The sequence below is a fragment of the Nothoprocta perdicaria genome, unplaced genomic scaffold (assembly GCF_003342845.1).
Source record: "Nothoprocta perdicaria isolate Ctin4 unplaced genomic scaffold, notPer1 scaffold_51, whole genome shotgun sequence".
NCBI classification, from domain to species: domain Eukaryota; kingdom Metazoa; phylum Chordata; class Aves; order Tinamiformes; family Tinamidae; genus Nothoprocta; species Nothoprocta perdicaria.
The window spans coordinates 1,610,224-1,629,077 of record NW_020455766.1 but is presented as its reverse complement, the minus strand read 5'-3'; the positions used below and the strand labels follow the sequence as shown (position 1 = coordinate 1,629,077).

Below are 18,854 nucleotides of genomic sequence, written 5' to 3'. Positions count from 1 at the left end.
GACCAAGTTATATGGGCTTTAAGACATTGGCCTCTACTATTGGCTCATTCAGACAGCCACTTGCCCTACTACTTTCTAGATATGCCCCTGCTCAAGTGTGGCAGGAATATCCCTCTTTGTGCAAATAAAACACTGACCAAATGCTTGCTAAACATCCAATGTCACACTATGCACTTCTCAAATTATCAAACACTTAGCCATAACAAAGTCAGTTATTCTTGTATCCATGTACTGTTACCTGACGCAGATTCCTGGTTACTTTGACATCATGCCAGGCATTGTCATTAAATTTCCCATTCACAGGTTCCACCAGTGCTTCAAAGGCCCCTGAGCCCAAATTTATGACCAAGGAGACAGCTCCATTTTTCAGCGCAAGATTGACATAATCAGCTGATTTTCCTGTGTGAAGCATCAGTCCATTCCTCTGGAGTGTTTTAAATGACAGAGTTATTTCATCACTGCTACTCTGTATAGGATTTTGCGATAAATCGTAGCAGAAGTATTCGGATCCCTTGAACGTCGCAATGTATTCTTCTTTTCCTGGAAAAGAAAAAAAAGGAAAAACAAAAAACGAATAAATCATTGGCACACAATTAAAAAATAACACTCATTACTTGCATAAGTAATTCAACGGTATGTGCATTAATAACTATACCATAAAGCAATTCATTTAAAATGATTAAAACCTATGAAATAAAAAACGATAGCTATGGTGATTACTGGGAACATATTTTTAGGTATCTTCTTAGAGAATTTTCATGGCTATAGTTAAACTTGGAAAGTGTACTTTAAGGAATATTAATATAAGTTTGCTGATAAACAGCTTGATCTGGAACTCATATAGGAACATAATGAGTAAGGGAACGTGTGAACCAAAGTGTTGTTTCAGCTAGAGTCGAGATATTCTCCCAACGCCCACTGAAATCACAGCATCGCAAAGGAATGCAGCACCTAGGCAAGCAAGTGCTTAGACCTAAAGTCTTGAATAAAAGCTACAGAAGTGTCCTCTTAATGTATTTCAGGACATTTAGAAATACTAGTAAGCAGCTAGTTTCTCTGCATTTTTATTATCTGGCATGTGCCATACTGATTATTTACTTAGCTTAACCTGAAAGTGCCCAAGAAAAGCAAACAGCAGAGGCTTGGCCTTAAGTCACATCAGAAAAAAAGGTATAAAAACATGTTTTGTCTCAAGTCTTACGCACACTTTAATATTACATTATGCTTCTACCATGTTTTGCAACTACATAAAATAATGACTTTTTTTTCCATTTATCTAGTAACCAGTGGCAGTAAACTTCCAGAATCCACATCAGTGTTGGTGCAACATAAGGTATGAAAAACTGGTGATAGCAAAGCTCTGCACTTGCAAGAGCAATAAGCTCAGCCACACACATCAGCCCATAACAAAACCACCACCAAAAAAACAAACATATGAATGGACACAGAAGAAAGGGAAATAACAGCAGCACAATTTTGAAAAGAGCAGTGAATGAAAGCATTGAAAAAGCAGGAGAGACGGGGTTTTGGCCAAGTCTCTGGGCATCTGTCACTGCGGCTCCATCGCACCTGCACTGTCCCTGCCCTTGGCTGTGGCTGTAGCACGGGTGCCACTTGTAATGCTGCTTTCTACTACAGAAAGTAGAGCACAGTAAGCTCCTATAGTATTGCAAAGTAACTTCAGATAGTGCTACAGACCATAGTCACATTTTATCGTAAATTCATAGTTAGAACATCAAAAATTAATAGATCACAACTATATGGAAGTGCTTTTCTTGCAGGATCCTTCACATGTTTTTTTAATCCAATCGGAGTATCACTTTTAAAAAAGTGACTGTACAAATTGATCTGTTCCATGTACAGCCCAAATCAAGTTTCAGCAGCATCTTGACCTAACCCCAAAACTGAGACCTGTCTTTGCCTAATACAGAGTTTGTCACAAAAAATTCACAGCTGCATTTCACCGCTTAAGCAATTTCTTCTTTAAAAAGTATCTCTGAGGACCTTTAGAGGCATTATTCCCTATCTTTTAAAGGCACATCTCACACAAAACACAAGCAAGCAAAACCACAGAACTCTCCCCCCCCATCAGTCTCTGGTGAGAAGCTCCCATGGGATTCAGCAGTGCTCCCTCTGCTTCAAGAGCAGCTCATCAGACACGTCACGCACCTCGTCCTGTATCCACCACTCCTTACACACAGTACACACTCGTGTAAGTAGGAGCTGTGAGAACATTGGTATAGGCCAGCTAACACCTATAGACCTGAAAAAATGAGGTAGTTCATAGCAAAGAATAAGCCACAAGGCTGTGTGGGGAGCAGGCGCTGGTATAAGGGGCATCGCTTTCCCTCAGCTTCAGGAGGACAGCAGTTTTATGCAGTTTTTCATTTTTAATAAATACCACTCTGGACAAAAAATAATATAGCAGTTTTGAGCAAAGGTTATCACCTAAAAACACCCAATATTTTAGATTTGAAGTCTGGTACTTCATGTCCAGGCAGTTTTCACCCACTATAAATTTGTGTCTTGTAAGTCAAATGGGATACATTTGTTGAAGTTGGTTGAAATATGATCTAGAGTGCACATGTGAGACTGAGGCTTAAACAAAACAAACAAACAACAACAACAAAAAAAACACTAATCTGTCCACATCTTTATCTTTAGCACGGCCAAAGGCAGAGAAAATACCCATTCATCTTGCTTATAAGCCTTGCTAGCCTCTCAGCCACAGCAAGAAAGAGATGCACAGCAATGCACGTTGAGGACATGCAGAATTTGCTGCAGCTGTTTCCCAGGTCTTAAAAATTACTCCTAAAAATTCCCATGGTTTCAAATCCCATGCTTACTGCAAAGCTACACTAAAACACAAATAACCTATGATAAATCTTAAATGGAACAACTTGTGAAAAGGCTACATATAGCATGCATTTAATGACTTAGAAACAGAAAAAGTCAAAGGATAAGTCTGAATCATTGTGCACTATATTTTATGTATAGTACACACTGAACTGCTTCTGTAAAAGAATATCAGGCATGGAAATGCATGGAAGGATAAATGCATGCCAGTCACATACATTCCTTAAATCATTCCTGCAGGAGGCCCTGAAGAAGCGAGCGGGAGAATTCACTCCAGCACTGAATGCCAACAAAAAGAATTACCGTCTCCTATTGCAAACAGAACCACAATTTACTGAGACTTGAAAAAGCCTTTAAGGTTAACATTTTTGCATCTTTCACACACTTCTGTAAGTATTCAAGACTAAATCTTTTTGACTTAATAGCATTTTGCTTGAGGGAGAAAATAAAAGGCCAAATCCCTACACCTCTTTATTGGAAAAAACAGCTTGAGTTGTCACTGGAAAGATCAAATCAGCACAGCTGTGACTGAAAAACATCTATTTAATATGGATCCCATTGGACAGCCTTTCAGCAAAATCACTAAAAGGAATCTCTGATTTTTCCTCCCTTCTGCAGCATCTTCTTCAATCAATGCCACGATGGATTATGCACTCTAAAGAATTCAGTTTTAATTTCTGAACCCATTCCCATTCCTTGGGGCTCCTGTAGTAAGGATTATGATACTTGGTAATGTCACTAACTGCTAGGTTTAATGATCTTCATACATGCTACCTAATGAGTAATAAAGAGATAAATAATGAAGCTCTCCCCATCACAGTACTGTACCGTGGTCAACCTGGCACGAGTTGATCAAAACCAATTCCCTATGAAGCTTCCTCTCAACTCATAGGGCAAACATTAGATTGAAGAACTTCAAGATCAGCACTTAACTGAGCTGTTTTATTAACCCAGGCTGATGAGAAGAGCAGTGAGATACCTTATTTGGTCAATTCCTTCACAAACACAAGTATTCATGACTGGGAGTATAATTTAATCAGTAGCCACAAAAGTGTATGGAAAGTTTGAAACCAACATTTCCAACATCTTTTTTATTGTTTTTTTTCCTTTTTGGTATGTTGAACCTTTTGTTTTTTAAACAAAATCTTTTGCTTTGTGACAAATTAACATTCATTCGTTTAAAAACTGACCTAAACCTAAAAAAGATTAAAAGAATAGAATATAAGCAATTTTACTTCAGAAGAATGTTTTTGAGAAACTTGAAAACTGAAGGAAAAAAAAAAAACCTTTTATCTATTTGTTTTCTGCCAGTTCTTTTCAGTTCATGTCTGAGAACAGAAGTGTCTGCTGCTTACTACTTTTACACGAGAGGATCGAGCTTTGCATGCTCTGTTATCAGAGCTCGCTGCAGTATTGTGAAGCAGCATGTGATTGCTGAGGCTTTGCATTGTAAAGCAACAAGATGCCATTAGGGTAAGGCACATTAAGGTAGGCACAAGCCATACTTTGGATTTCTAGAAGAATATTAGCTATCTCCCCCAGATAATAGCCAGAAAAAGTTATAACCTGACATCAGTGCGTTCCTGCCCTGCAGAGTTAGAAGATTAATCCTCCCCTCTGTAGGACTCCAGACAACTTCTGAACTTCCAAGCTGGCTAATTTGGACAGTTCACCTATCACTCAATCCTTTTCTGGCACTTTGCACATATAAGAAACGTACAGCATCCAAATATACTTGGAAAATATACACTGACCGGGATCTACCCAGAGCATCTCTGGAACAAGCAGCTACTGCAGAATATCCGAGCTGAGCCTGCCTCAAGTTTTCCAGGAAGGGAGGTGAGGAAGCTACCGTCTTAGTCCCACAGCCCAAGGCCTGGGCTAATCAGATCCACCAATGCAGTCATCACAGATCTACCCAAATTCCAGTCTAGATTCTTAAATATTATGGAATTCTCAGTTCCTCACGCATTTAGCCAAGATTAAGTTTTTGGTAGCGAAGTTCAGTATTTAAGTGTCCAATTATTCTCTGCCCATAATTAAAAATACATTATCAATCCTTATGTTCAGAATCAAATTAAAATATTTCATATTAATTCGATAAGCTCAAGTAGCTTGCCTTCAAGTATTTGTAAGAGTTAACAGTATTAATAAATACATGATAATATCAGTTAAATTTCTTAGCAAACAAAATATAATTTCTTTTTAGTTGTCACGCTTTAATATATTTAGATTTTTATTTTATATTTTTTACATTTTTATTATCCTTATAGAACAAAACTGTGCTCATCTCCCTCATCCTTAAAGAGTAGGTGCTCAATGTTTCTGTCTCCTTACTTTGGCGAGTCAAACTCGTTAGCAGTCCTAGCAGGCTCAATATATCACTTGTTAGCATGGCAAAGCTCAGAGACAGTGCACTGACACATATTTACAGTACTGCAAATTTCAGTATTTCCAGCAAGAGACACACTATGGGGAATCACTGAAGATGGATCTTTTCACTGATTATTGAACTTTGCTTTATACTAGACAAATAAAGCAAGGCTCAACTGAGTCCAATTGAGTCCTTGGTCTGTTTTAGAGGCTTTTTTTTTTTTTTCCCCCCCCACTAAGTGATATTGGCCAGAAATGAACACAGTCAAGATCCAGCTCGCTCCCTTTCTTGTTATCTACATTCCTGGACTCAGTCCTTTATGCCAGCTTTTGTTCAGAATCATGAGGGAATTAACAACATTGACTACTTGCTCAATGCAGAGCAGTTCAATGCAGACAGATATAAGGTAAAGACAAAACATTAAAGCTAGAGAGTATGTAAAGTTGATCCAAAGGGAAAAGAACAAATATTACACTAGAAAATAGTTAAGAATTGCAGAATGATAGAAAGAAACTAACAGTAATGTTACTTCAGTTGTAGCAGAAGAGCAAAACAGCAATAAAATAATGCCCAGTAAATATTTGACCGATGTGTCTATTGGACTAAATTACAGATTTCACTGGGAATCAACGTCTCAAAGATGGTTTCCATCTTCTCTCTTTGCAAAATGAAGATGCCAGTCAAATACAGTCTGGTGATGTATTTAGCAAAACCTTAAGGCACCTCTCTGTGCAAATATACAGGATTTTGTTTTATTTGCATATACTGAACCATAAAGATGATGGGCTATGGGCTAGTGGTGTAACTACAGATGCCCTAAATTGCCTCATTCCCCAGCCAGGCTGGTTTCAGCTCACTGCTCTCCCTTGCCATTTCAGCTTTCAGCAGTGACGGGTAGCTACAAGGGTGCTGGAAGGCTCAGCACAGCAGAGGACTGAAAGGATGACCAGCAGCTCTGCTGCAGTATCTTGCAGCTCTAGCAATCTCACCAGCTCATTTCTGAAGTCAAAAATCAAACTTTATTGATACTCCAGGCAGGCTCCAGCTGTGGGTAGAGGAAGCAACTCCCTCCCTTTTCACTGCTGTTATTGTTTTAGTCAAACTCATTGAGATTTCTACTGTAAAGAGCCTTCAGGAAACGAACAATGGAAACACTGAAATGATTCAGCAACATTTTCATGCATTAGGATAAACCATTCCTGGCATCAATAGTTAAAGAACAACTTTGATTTTTATTCTGATGAATCTCTCAGCTAGGCAAAATGTTTGCAAGACCAAAGGTCACACAGCTCAACTCTACGCCTAAGGAGGGAGTCAGGATATTTGACTGGATTTCATCTCATTTTCCAGTGGGGGTTCCCTGATAAGAACCACCACACTTTCCAGCAGAAAGTTTGTATGCCTGTAGCTGGCACCAAAATGCAGTTTTTTGGTGTTATAAGAGAATGACCCCTAGAAAAAGCTGGTTTCCAACTGATGGAAGTGCAGTATCTTCACACATGAAGAATCACACCACAGTAGATAGGCACAGTAGATATCTATAGCATGACTTCAAATCCTAATCACTAGAACAGTATCCTAGCTTGGGCAGACTGCATATTACACAACCAGAGTGGCCATCAGCTTTCTTTGCATTCCTCCATTTTTAGATTAATGCATTCATCATTAAAAATTAAAATCCTTTTTATGCTTACTTGAATTCAAGTTCAGTCATCTTTGTGCCCAAAATAGTGCTGGCAGATGGAAAGCACTTAGGTCTGGAAACAGAAGCTCTCCCTGGCCATATCCAAGTAGGAAATGGAAGATCCATGAAAAAAGGAGCAGAGCTCTGGCTTTGCACTGCTCCCGCTCAGGGCCGCCTACCGGAGATCCAGGAGACCTGGGAATATCAAGTTGTGCTGCACAGCCTGACAGTCTCAAACACGCACTGGAAAGTGCAGATTTTTCCAGCAGACGTAGTGCAGAAGCGGCATACACAAAATATTTTGACATGTATCAGATGCAGAAATGAAAAAAGCCACAAATCCAAACCAGTAACTATCTCTGCACCAAGCTGACCTTACTTTTGACAGGAAAGATGGATTTAGAATGGACAGATTCTGAAGAAAACATTAAAATATATCATATTTTTTTTTAGTAGTAGCACTACACCTTTTTGTATTACATATTTAATTGGTTTTAAAGAATCAATTAAGAACACACCTTATTAATACCCAATTGTGTGCAGTGATATGTTTGTTTTTTTAAATTATCACTGGATGACACTTACAGAATAGGGAAAGCATTAAAAATGCATGGCAGTCATTCCAGTCAGCATGAAGTACTGCACTTTATTTAATCACTAAAATGTAATTACCTGCACAGAAAAAGCACAACAAACTATGAACACCAATAACTACATTTAACATGTTTTCATTCTGAATAAAGTAAATTAGTTCTTATTACTCCTGCTACAAACCTGAATCACAGGATACGTACATAAAGATATTCAAGCTATCTACGCCGCAGAAAAGTCCTGCATAGGAAGGGGGTTTTATTAAAAATATCCGATAGGGAAAAATGGTGCATTTCCTACTTTCTCACTTAGAAAGTATTTTTGATTTCCACTAAACTCAACCATTTTTTTTTGTTGTTGTTTACTTCACTGGAGGTCCATTTATATCCTTAGAATCCATGGAAAAGTCTACAAAAAGTATTTCCATAGGCTTTGGTAGACTTCTGCTATCCTACAGCAGGACTGTCAACATTTACAGCACCTCTTGTGTCCACCTAAGCATCATTAAATAGGTCTTGCCTATTCAATAATGCCATAGGTCTTGCCTATTCAATAATGTATAAAAAATATAATCATGTGCTCTAAATCAAGTGCACACTCGTGGATTATCAGACCTTATGTAAATAGGGTATTAACAATAGCAGGACCATAGACTACTAAAAAAATGTTGTCAAAATGAAATAAACTGAAGTTACTTAGTAATATCTATAATGTTTCTTTAATGATAAACCTAAACAATAGAATTTTTTTAGTGCAAAAATAGGATTTTTAAGTACCCACATCATATTCATAAGCAGTCTGGTTAGATGCAAACAAAACTGTAAAAGTATTATCTAAAGAACTATTTTCACAGAGAAAATAAGCTGATTTCGGTGATACTTTATTTCTAAGATCCAGAATAATGCTATACAAGCTCCAAAACATGAAGTATGGACTGAGTAAATACATCACTTGAAACCAGAGTCTGTTGCATTCTCAGCTGTAATGTTTCATGCTCCATATGATGGTAATTTAAAATTCAAATGTTTATTCAGCATACCATCTACTTATTTATAAACATTGTCTTTCAGAGCAAAACGCATTGAGAGAAGACTCTACCATAGCAGCATAATAGTATTAATAAGGATAACTGACTTTATAAAGCAAGTCAACCAAAACAACTTCTTCTCTAGTAAAAATATCAATATTAAGAACTACTGTTCTGTCATTACACTTGATGAAAACTCTTTCTACAGGTCATGCAATACTGAACAAAAAGTCATTTCAGGATGTGTCACTTAAGTTATCTCAGCATACTGCCTTTTTAGAAAACCAGGCTATATAATTCGCCACTGGATCTAAAGAAAGAAAATCGGAATACAACATTTTTACTCTACCTTTTATATCCATATTGGAATTTAACTGGCTTGTCCATTACATAAAGCATTGGCCTACACACCTAAATCATGCACTCAGATACACAAGCAACTGACCGCTTAATTTAAGCGGTAAGCCCAAAACCAACACACTAACCAAAAATGAAGATATTATGATAATGCTAGGAAAATATGAATTCAAACGCACAACAGATGGCCTACTTAACATGAACTCAATTCTCATTGAAGAACTAATATGCTACAGACAAGCAGTTTTCTTTATCTCACTTGAGCTATCTTTTTCTTTTCTTCCATCCTTCTTTCCCTTTTCCCCTCTGCAACACCAATTCTTTATATCCTCTGAACAGCTCTTGGCAAGGGAGTCAAGGAAAATCATTTTAGGATAAAATTATTTGGATTCCAACCCCACAGCTAGGACTTGGCCTACTGCATCTTCCTGGTTTTTCCTTTCCTTACCCCAATTAGGCAATAAATAAATAAATAAATAATCATTGCCTCTTTGCTAGCATGGAATACACTGAAAAGGATACAAATCCTTGTGATCTATTAACAGATGCACAAATCAGTATTCTCAAGCATTTAATTTACCTATTACTGTAATGCTGAAGCAAACTTTGAAATAAAAAAAAAATATATGCTTTTACTACATGTACATCAGCAAATAAGGAAGCTCGCAGCTTGCTATAAGCAAACAGCAATGCAGTTCACAGTGTGAACCTTTGCACAGAAAGAGCCACTACTATTACAGAACCATGGAGGCTACCACAAAAAGTTGCCAACTCCAGAAAATATTCTAAAAAAATCTGTTTTAATGGCCATGATTGTAATATCTTTTTCCTCTCTGAAAGAATAAACCCATTACAAGATACTCAGCAGAGGAAAAAAACATGAAAAGGTTTTTAAACTCCTTTTTTTTTATATTAGTTTATTTTACACTAATCATTATTAATCTAATCATTACAAACAGCCCACCCAAAATCCTGCATTTGAGGAGGGAGAGCAAAGCCAACAGGAAAAAGTATCTTCTTAGGGCACATGAAATACTACTGGTATAAGCAGAAAATAAATGAAGCTTTTCCTTACAAATACTCATATCATTAACCACTTAAACTGTCATTAACAACAGCACATTAGAAAGTCCTACATGAGCAGTTCACAACATACCAGTAGAATTACTCAATAAAGATGAGTTTGGACACAATCGTTTTAAAGGTATTCTTATTAAATGAAGAATCAGCAGCAAAATATTAAATATTTAACACTGCTGCCTCAGGAGGAGCTGTTTTTACTCTGCAATACTTTCTCCACAGAACCCACTAAGAGATATAGCAGACTGGGAAGGAAAGCTGGCATTATGTAGATACAGGTATCCGCCACTTTGCCAAGGAACAAACTGTGTCAGTCAACTTGCCAAGGCCTCTCCCAGGCCTCCGGACTCCCACGGAGCAGCTCCACAGCTGAACTGCAAATTGGCAACTCATTGCTAGGGACCCCTTGATCCTATGGGGTCCCGAGGCCCATAGTCATCCACTTACACATCGCTCATACCAGACTAGGGCATGACACATCTGTGCCCGGGACTAACGTAGGATTTTACCTCAGGCAATCACACAGCCACCCACGGAGGCTTGCAATACCAGATTGCTTGAAGGAAGGAAATATGGAGAAGGCCTCGTCAGAGAACTCTGCATGCTGCAGTTGGCAAAAAAAAACTGGATGCTGCAAGAGCAAAAACAGGGTACTTCCCAGAATCACAGAACGGTTGAGGTTAGAAGGGACCTCTACAGATGGCATCCAAGCAGGTTTTGAGGATGTCCAAGGGCGGCGATTCCACAAACTCTGGGCAGCCTGACCCAATGCTCTGTCTCCCTCACAGTAAGGTGACAAACATTCATTATTTCTCTCTGTAATTTTAAAAAGTAGTTGAGTGATCTAACACCAAACACCTCCAATGCCACCAGCTGAAGCTTTCCACCTTGACCTGAGCATTGGTGTCTTCAATGGTACCACACACACTGCTGTGGGATTAACACAGTACATCCTCAGGTTTGGATGTAATTATATGCAAGGAGCCATTTTCTGATCCTAATTAACTCCTGTTGAATTAAGCACTGCCTGAGCAGGAATTTTCCACAGATGCACAGGGAAGGCCAATGCAATGGTAAGAGGTACATAACAAGCCACTTTTTGAAGCCAGTTTTCTACTAAAATGAAAGGGAGTACAGAAATATGTAACATTTATCTTAAAAAGAACGAGGCAACAAAAGTGATTTCTAAAACAGAAACAAAACTAAATGTCTTTTAGAGAGTATTATCCACAACTGCCATGTTTTCTCCAAACACCTGCTCAGGTTTATGTCACTGAAGGGACATCTACCTCCAAACTAACCAAGTGGAAAACAAAGATATTTGCGCTGGGCCTCAGAACTTGTAAGATAAAGAATATCTCCAACTCTTTACAGCTTCCTATAAACATAGAAAATAAGTATGTGAATAATCTTCCATCACGTCTTCTAGCCCACTGAGGATACCATCTAGGAGAACAACTTTCACCTTTAAAGCAAGCTGCGTGTTTCCAGGCAACTGAGCCTAGCAGGAATAGATCTGCTACGATAAGCAGCAATATCTGAAGCAGTGAAGGAGGCCAGAAAATCTTAAATTTTAACTCAAATGATCTTCCTTTTGCCGGTAGAGGTAGTGATATGAGGTAGTGTTCCCAGCTAGAATGTACTGAACTAAGCATCTTTGCAGAACTAGAGCATACAATTCTTGGCATTTCTGCAACAAACTGTTCCCGGTAAAGTTAAATTAACTATTGCTTCAGCTGTAAGTGCTAAAGGCATTTTTAGTATTCTTGATACAAATAATCTCAAAATTTTCCAAAACAGAATCAACATTAGCCAAAAATACTATGTGTTTTTGTTGTCTTGCCTCAGTGTTGCATGACTAATAATCCATACAAAACTATACCCTCTTTTAGTAAACCCTACAGCATGAGCAGCAACAGCAGCCACTTGCCTTCCCCGGGGAAGGGCTTCGTTCTCAGAGCTGGCTTCAGCTGCCAGCAATAAATAGATAAAAAATGGCCAGATGAAGCAGAGAGTCAGAAAGCTACACTGTTCTACCAAGAATATTAGCCACTATATTTCAATTGCAACATTAAGTACATGCTTAATTATTACTATTATTATTTTACACAGCATCTTCAACTAAGCATCAAAAAGAAGCTACAAAATATCCCTCCTCTTCCTCTTAACATTCAGTCCTTGTAAGAGAGTATTCATTTTCTATTTAAGGTGGACATTTAGTAACAACATATAATTTGAACTTAACTAGCTCTGAATTTTGATGAAAAAAATCAAATTACCTTCCTCAATACTATAAATGGAAGACACTTAAAGGCTTTTTTTTTTTTTTTTTTTTTAATTTCTACCTATGAATGCAGTTGGACAAAGAAAAAAGGACAACCTATAAGCAATCAAGTGATGAATACTGCAAAGACACTTCATTTCAGATCAGAATGGTCAGAGTTCTCCCTGGAAACAGGTATCAAGTGCATATCTAGATTAAAACTGAAGGACACAGAAAATGTATTTTAGAACAGAAACAAATAAAGTGCTATTCCAGTTACTTTTATTGAAGATCCTTGTATGACAGGAGTGGCTCCCACCAGGATCACAGCCAGAAACACAGCTCAACAATGTCCATATTTTTCAGACTAATCCTATACAGCTATTTAGGGAGAAGTGTAAGCAACTACATTTGTATTATATATGTGAATAAATGGGAGAAAAGGGACGAAGAAATAAGCAGTAGACATTTAGGAGCAAATTTAGCACATTTGTACATAATCATAAAATAATTATTTCAAACCACACATAAAACACTTAAATGGCTTCCCAACATACATAAAACTTTTATGCTTATGACTTTTTTATGACGGACGATATAAACTTAAGTAGGACTGTGATATTCCTGCCTAGAATCAGTTGGATCTATATTACTTTTATTTTTCTTTCCTTTCTGCTTCAGTTCTCCCCCTGCAGTCCCTACTCCTTCTTTCATCTGTCTTGCTTTCTTTTCTCAGGAGGCCATGCTTATTGCACAGTAATTCCTGCCGAGAGGCACAGGTAGGCTAAGCCATCCACTGCTTGATGTTCTCATTATTCAGGAGCTGCTGCAAGTGTGCAATCATATCTGAAGACCAGAATGATGCTTAACAAGAAAAAAAAAAGGTCTATTTTCATCAGAGGTACAGCAACAAAATATATATTTTTTATATCTCTCACACACACATATATGATTCCCCTCCCCTTCTCAGTATGTTTGTCTAAAGCTTTTCCCCATAAGCACTAAAACTTGAAATGATGCGAAACTTTTAAATATGTCTGTCAGTTTCCTTTAAGTAACAATTATATGTTCTCCTGTATTCAGAACAAGAGCAATTTTCTAGCATTTCTTCATTCTTTAATTATGTTTTTAAAAGCTACCAGTTTGCTATACAAAATATGGCTTCTCAAGAGCTGTTACTGATACTGCTTTAAGTGATACTTGTTTTAAACTGAGCAGTAGATTTCTTGGTCTCATCATATTTTTAAATGGTATTTAAAATTGCACTGATTTATTTTTATCAGCGAGAGGCTTATCTACATTCGTCCTAGAAGGATCATTTTAAATATGTATTGTAAAAATAAACAGAATTATTTCCTAATTATCATGAGCTTTCCTTTGCAAATCTGTGAAAAAAACAAGGAAACCTCAGGAAGTGGCAAAGAACCAGTCTTCATTATCTTCTGCATTTACTTTTTTTTTTTTTTTTTTTTTTTTTTTTTTTTTTTTTTTTTTTTTTTTTTTTTTTTTTTTTTTTTTTTTGGAAGTCAATAAATCTTTGAAGTTGTTAGATAAGGAGTCTTGCCTACTGAGAAGTTACCAATAGTCTTTTTATAGAAGCCTGGAGTAATACTGTAAAAATGAAAGAGGATTAGCCACATATAAAAAGAATTGGAATCTAGTGCTGTATTGACATTTTAGAGCAGGAATTTGCTCTCGTGACTGGGTCAAATTATCTGCCGGTCTAATTCCACCCAAGACAGCACATTTATGCCATAGATAATTTATGCTCTTATTTATGCAATAAATATGCCTAAAAAGGTAAGACTTACAGTGTAATAGTGCAAATCTGTCAAATTATCTATTAAGCACATCTAATACAGAACCTAAGATCACATTTCTCAGGTGAGGGAAAAGGGCAGAAAAAAAGGATATAGACAAAGAGAGAGAGAGGATGACACTTGCAGAAGCATGTGCTCATCTTAGAATACAAGTTACACATGAACTAATGGAGCCTCTACCTCCAACCAAATCTTTCTTTTTCCTTTTCCATGTGCCCACTGACTGCAAAATGCAAAACTGAAGTCTGAGTCATGGACAGCAACATAGTTCAAGTGTCACAGCGTGGTCCTCAAACCTTTTGAACATGACTTGATCCCCTGCTGAAGCCCACAAGTTTGAGGAGCAGGTGGTTGACTCTTCTAACACAAGAGTTACAAAATGCTATGTATAGGCAAAGAAAAGCTAAGCAAACTACAGGCGATAATAAACTACTTCCACTTCCTTCAGAAAAAAAAAATATGATTTTCTTCCCTATGGTATAAAATAACTGAAAATTTGCTTCAAATCATAACTCGACCACAAACGCTCTTACCAGCTGCCTCCGCTTTTGCTTCCCATGCCTGGGCCTCAAAGGTCCCCCGCAATTACTCATGAGCTGTTTAGACACACAGCCCCAGAGGCCAGTTAGGTCTCATATTTGCCACATTAGGGAAATTCCACAGTGCAGCAGCTAGAGTGACAGGCTTGCATTCAGAAAACACTCATATTATGAAATGAGTCAGGTAGTAATTCAGCCTTATTCTACAAGCTCGGTGTTTATTGTGGTTTGCTGAATATAGTTTAAGTTTTCTGAAACCTCATTCTATTTTATAATGTCCCTAGAAAATGAGTAAACCAAATTCCTTTCTGTACAATACACAAGTTATGTGGTTCTGCTGAGCACACACCATTAGACTTGAGGTCATTTGGTGACTACTCTGGATAACTTCAAATCAATTAAAATTGAAGTGTTCCTCACACAAACCACTAGTAATCACCACTGAAACATTAGGCCAGTTATTATATTCCTAAAGTTACTTAAACCTTTTTGAACATCTAGAGAAGAGGGAAATGTTGCCCCTGCCAGTCAAGGGCTTGTGCTGTAAGTGGTATCCATGGTTTTCCTCAAGGCTGCAACTCCCTACAGATTGTCCAAGAGTTTTGATTGCAACCCCTATAGCATTCAATTTTGGTACTAAAAGGATGCTGTCTTTAAAGTATATTAGAATCTCTCCCCTCAGGACTGCTCCTGAGGTGAAGTGTGTGTTCAAATAAAATAGGATTTCGGTGGTACAGTTGTTTCGGTGGTACTAAGTTGTGCTTACGTACTACCGCACAATAAGTCTGCAAGACTAGCTGCCTGCTCCTTACTAATTCTCTTTTGCTTGTGCCCATTTTCAATGCATTGCCCAACTGAGGTTTGGAGGTAAAACAAATCAACTTCAGGATAATGCGATCATTTTATTATTCAAAGGTTATTTTATTTATTCTGCAGATATGGAGACAATGCGTGCATCCAATTATTTCACTTTTATAAGCAAAAGCAGGCAACATATACAAGCTAGCACTACGAAATTATAACTAGTTTGGTACATCCATCAGTAGCTTATGCAGCTTCTATTTTGCACTTTGTCCCTCTAATTTGTGTTTCCCATCCTTCCCCAAATAAAGCTAAAAACCAGCTTTTCCATGCTGCTATGCAAGAAACCAACTAATCTGAGAACCCGAATAACTGCAATTCTGCCATCAAATTTGCTGATTTCACTTTCTCCATTTTTATTTCCTTTCCTCATTTTTTAATCCAACTCCTCTTTAGCCTCTTTGTACAGCTCCAAGCAGAGCACAACTGCTGTCCAAGTTGGCATCTCAGAATGACACAACACAAATAACAGACATACCACTTACCCCCTTGATAACACAAATCTATTTCAGAAAATTTATCACTAAAAATAAGATTTCCACTGAAATAAATTTTACCTTGGTTTCCCAAAACAGTATTAAGACAAGCTGCATCCCGGCACATTCCCGAGGATACAGTAGTCAACATCTAAATATTTCTCCTTGGCAAGTGAGGAGAGTTAGTAGTAATTATGAATGTTTACTGGCTTAATTCAAAAATGCATCAAGTCTTTTTGTTATTTTCATCAGTTTTAGGTGCAGTGTTAGGTTTTGTACAATACCCTTCCATGCACATGAAGCCAGTAGCAGCTTTGGGGCTGGCACCCCCACAGCAAAGCCCCTGTCGCTTGATGCGCTGGCGCAGATGCACAGTCCTTCCAATCCCCTCTTCTGGAAGCAGCTTTTCCCACAGCAGTAGCTGACCAGAGACAATTCAACAGAAACTGAACCCAAAACCTCCACGTCCCTCAGTAGGCAGATGCAGGATAATTCTGTATTTTGGCTGCACTAGACACACAGCTTTCTTTCATTAAATGAGCTGTAATATGAGTAGTGACCCAATTTTGCTGGATCTTTTATTAGTAGAACAAAAACAATTATGAACTGCTCCCAAAAAAGCTAAATCTATCTTTCTCCCATTTTTCTTATAACTCTGCTTATTTCTGATACATTTAAATTTAATTCAGTCTCCACAGACCTCCTCATGCCTTCTATGTACACAGATGAATGCAGAAAGATTAAACATTTTCTTACTGTGACCTACAACAATGTGCTGAAACTTTAATTATTATGTTAATTCAAGCACTGGACCCAATGGATTTATTATATCCCAGAAGCTAATACAGTCTACTCTGATCCAAGATGGGGGCACTAGTTGAATCTGTGTATTTTGTCTGCAAGTATTTATGCAGAATAACAAAGCGCTATGCACTAACAATATTCTCAAAATCTAAATTTTGAAATATTTTTCTTGAGTAGATGAACAGTTCTTGTGATAAGCAGAAGTTCATATCATGATACAAAATGATCAAGCCATAACCTAACCTTTTGAATCAAGACTGCTAGTTATTAGGCTAAGACCTTTGCTATACTTTTCATATCCCTGCATCTTATTCACAGAAGCCAAATATAGCATCAGGTTGGGGAAAATTGCAGATTTTCCACTGCAAGTCAGAACTGGGTACTGCCCATGCTTTGCTAGCAATCAGAATAACCAGCTTCAAACCAATAAAGCAATACTGCATTTGTAATAATATAGTTATTAAAGAGAAGGAACTTGGCAATTCTTGCTGGTGTTAGGACCAGCTTTAGAAGATATACCGGTGATTTGAGATCTGATCCTTTTCTTAACTTACAGTCATTACCAGGTAGCCAGTACAAACTGATCCACTTTCTCTGGAGATCTTTCTCTGATCATTTCTCTGGGGATAAAAGGACCTACATTTCTCTGGGGATAAAAGGACCTACTAAAATGGTAAATTTTTGGTTACTCCCAATCTCAACCAAAGTCAGCTCATTTGCTTTTAGCAATATGCTTTAGAAAAACACAACTCAAATTTTAGAAGAGATAAAAACCAAATAATCTCAATGGAGTAAACATGGTAAACAGGTAAATTCAGGTTAAGCTGTTTACTACACAAAACTTTTCTTTGAAACAAGGAGATTGCAACTACCATATAGCCTTAAAAGTTTATTATAACACAGGATTTTCTATTAAAGTATTACAAAAGCAATTGTAATGTTTTCACATCCTGGGCAACGTGACTTTAATCAAAAGAAAAAGTTTAACACATTTAATATAATAAAAACAAGCAGAAATTAATGTATAGTTTTGGGCTTTAGGCAACCAAGGAAAGCAGATTTGTCCTCTGCTCAGTTTTGATTATACATTTTAATCGCTTACTATCACATTGGCTTGATTACTATCAAAGACAACTTCATGATTACCAGATATAAATCTTTATGTTCATTACAGAAACAAAATTACAAAGGAACTCTTATCAATATTTACTAGAGTTGATATAGAGCTAAAAGGCATTCAAGCTGAAAAGGCTTTGAAAGCTGTGGGTAGTTCAAGTTGACTTTTACACTATTTCTAAGCTTTGTGACCATATTATTTGTTTCCTACATTACTTTTAACATTTCCCAAAAGCGAGAGTATCGTTCAGAGCATTTGTAGACATCTTGTTTATTTGGTCTTATTCTTGCCGATCAGGCTGGAGACAGCACCCTCTCACATTAAAATGGCAGGCTTTCTAAGCACAGATTTTATATAAACCTGAAGTTATTTTGCAACTTCTTAAAGATCTAAACTGATCACACCACACGGTGGATCTGATTTACACAATCCATACAATTTAATTTCTTCATGACATAAATACAAGGTAATACCTATTTCCAAATTTATAACTAGTGAAACAAATCCTAACGCACTTTTTTTCTTGTTTTCAGGTATCTAATCCAAAACACTTCAAAATATCCTCCTGCTCCCTTCACCCACCCCCCTCAAAAAAAAATACACAATAGTGTTAGTGAAACAATAGTTTGTTTTCTTATTTACCCCAAAACACATAAAAGCACATTTTTTAATACAGAATAAAATATTTTTGCAGCTTTCTTCTGGGCTAAATTGAGTGCTAAGTTGCTATGGTAACTGAACAAATATCCACCGAGGAACTGCTACCAAAGCTCTTTACTGACTCCACCTTGAAGTCGTCGTAAGTGGTAGCAGAGAGTCTTGCGTCAGTATTTTAAACATGCAGAGACCCAAGTGTTCAGCTATACAGATAATCCTTAAGAATAAGTAATATGAGATTATCTTTGGTGTAAGAGTAGCCTTAGAAAGGATTATTAAATTAAGGTCAATTACACTAAGTTACAGAAATATCACTGTACAATGGAAAATATGCATCATGTGAACCTT

The 18,854-nt window shown here is 37.3% G+C and overlaps 1 protein-coding gene across 6 annotated transcripts in view; it reads right to left on the bottom strand.

Moving 5' to 3' along the window:
• The window catches only part of NRXN1 (neurexin 1), a 592,551-nt gene that overhangs the window by 407,594 nt on the left and 166,103 nt on the right, over nucleotides 1-18,854 (bottom strand). For all 6 annotated transcript variants that reach the window (XM_026048048.1, XM_026048049.1, XM_026048050.1 and 3 more), the window contains one exon: nucleotides 239-540. In XM_026048048.1, coding sequence (XP_025903833.1) covers nucleotides 239-540 — 302 coding nt within the window. The remainder of the gene's footprint in view (nucleotides 1-238; nucleotides 541-18,854) is intronic.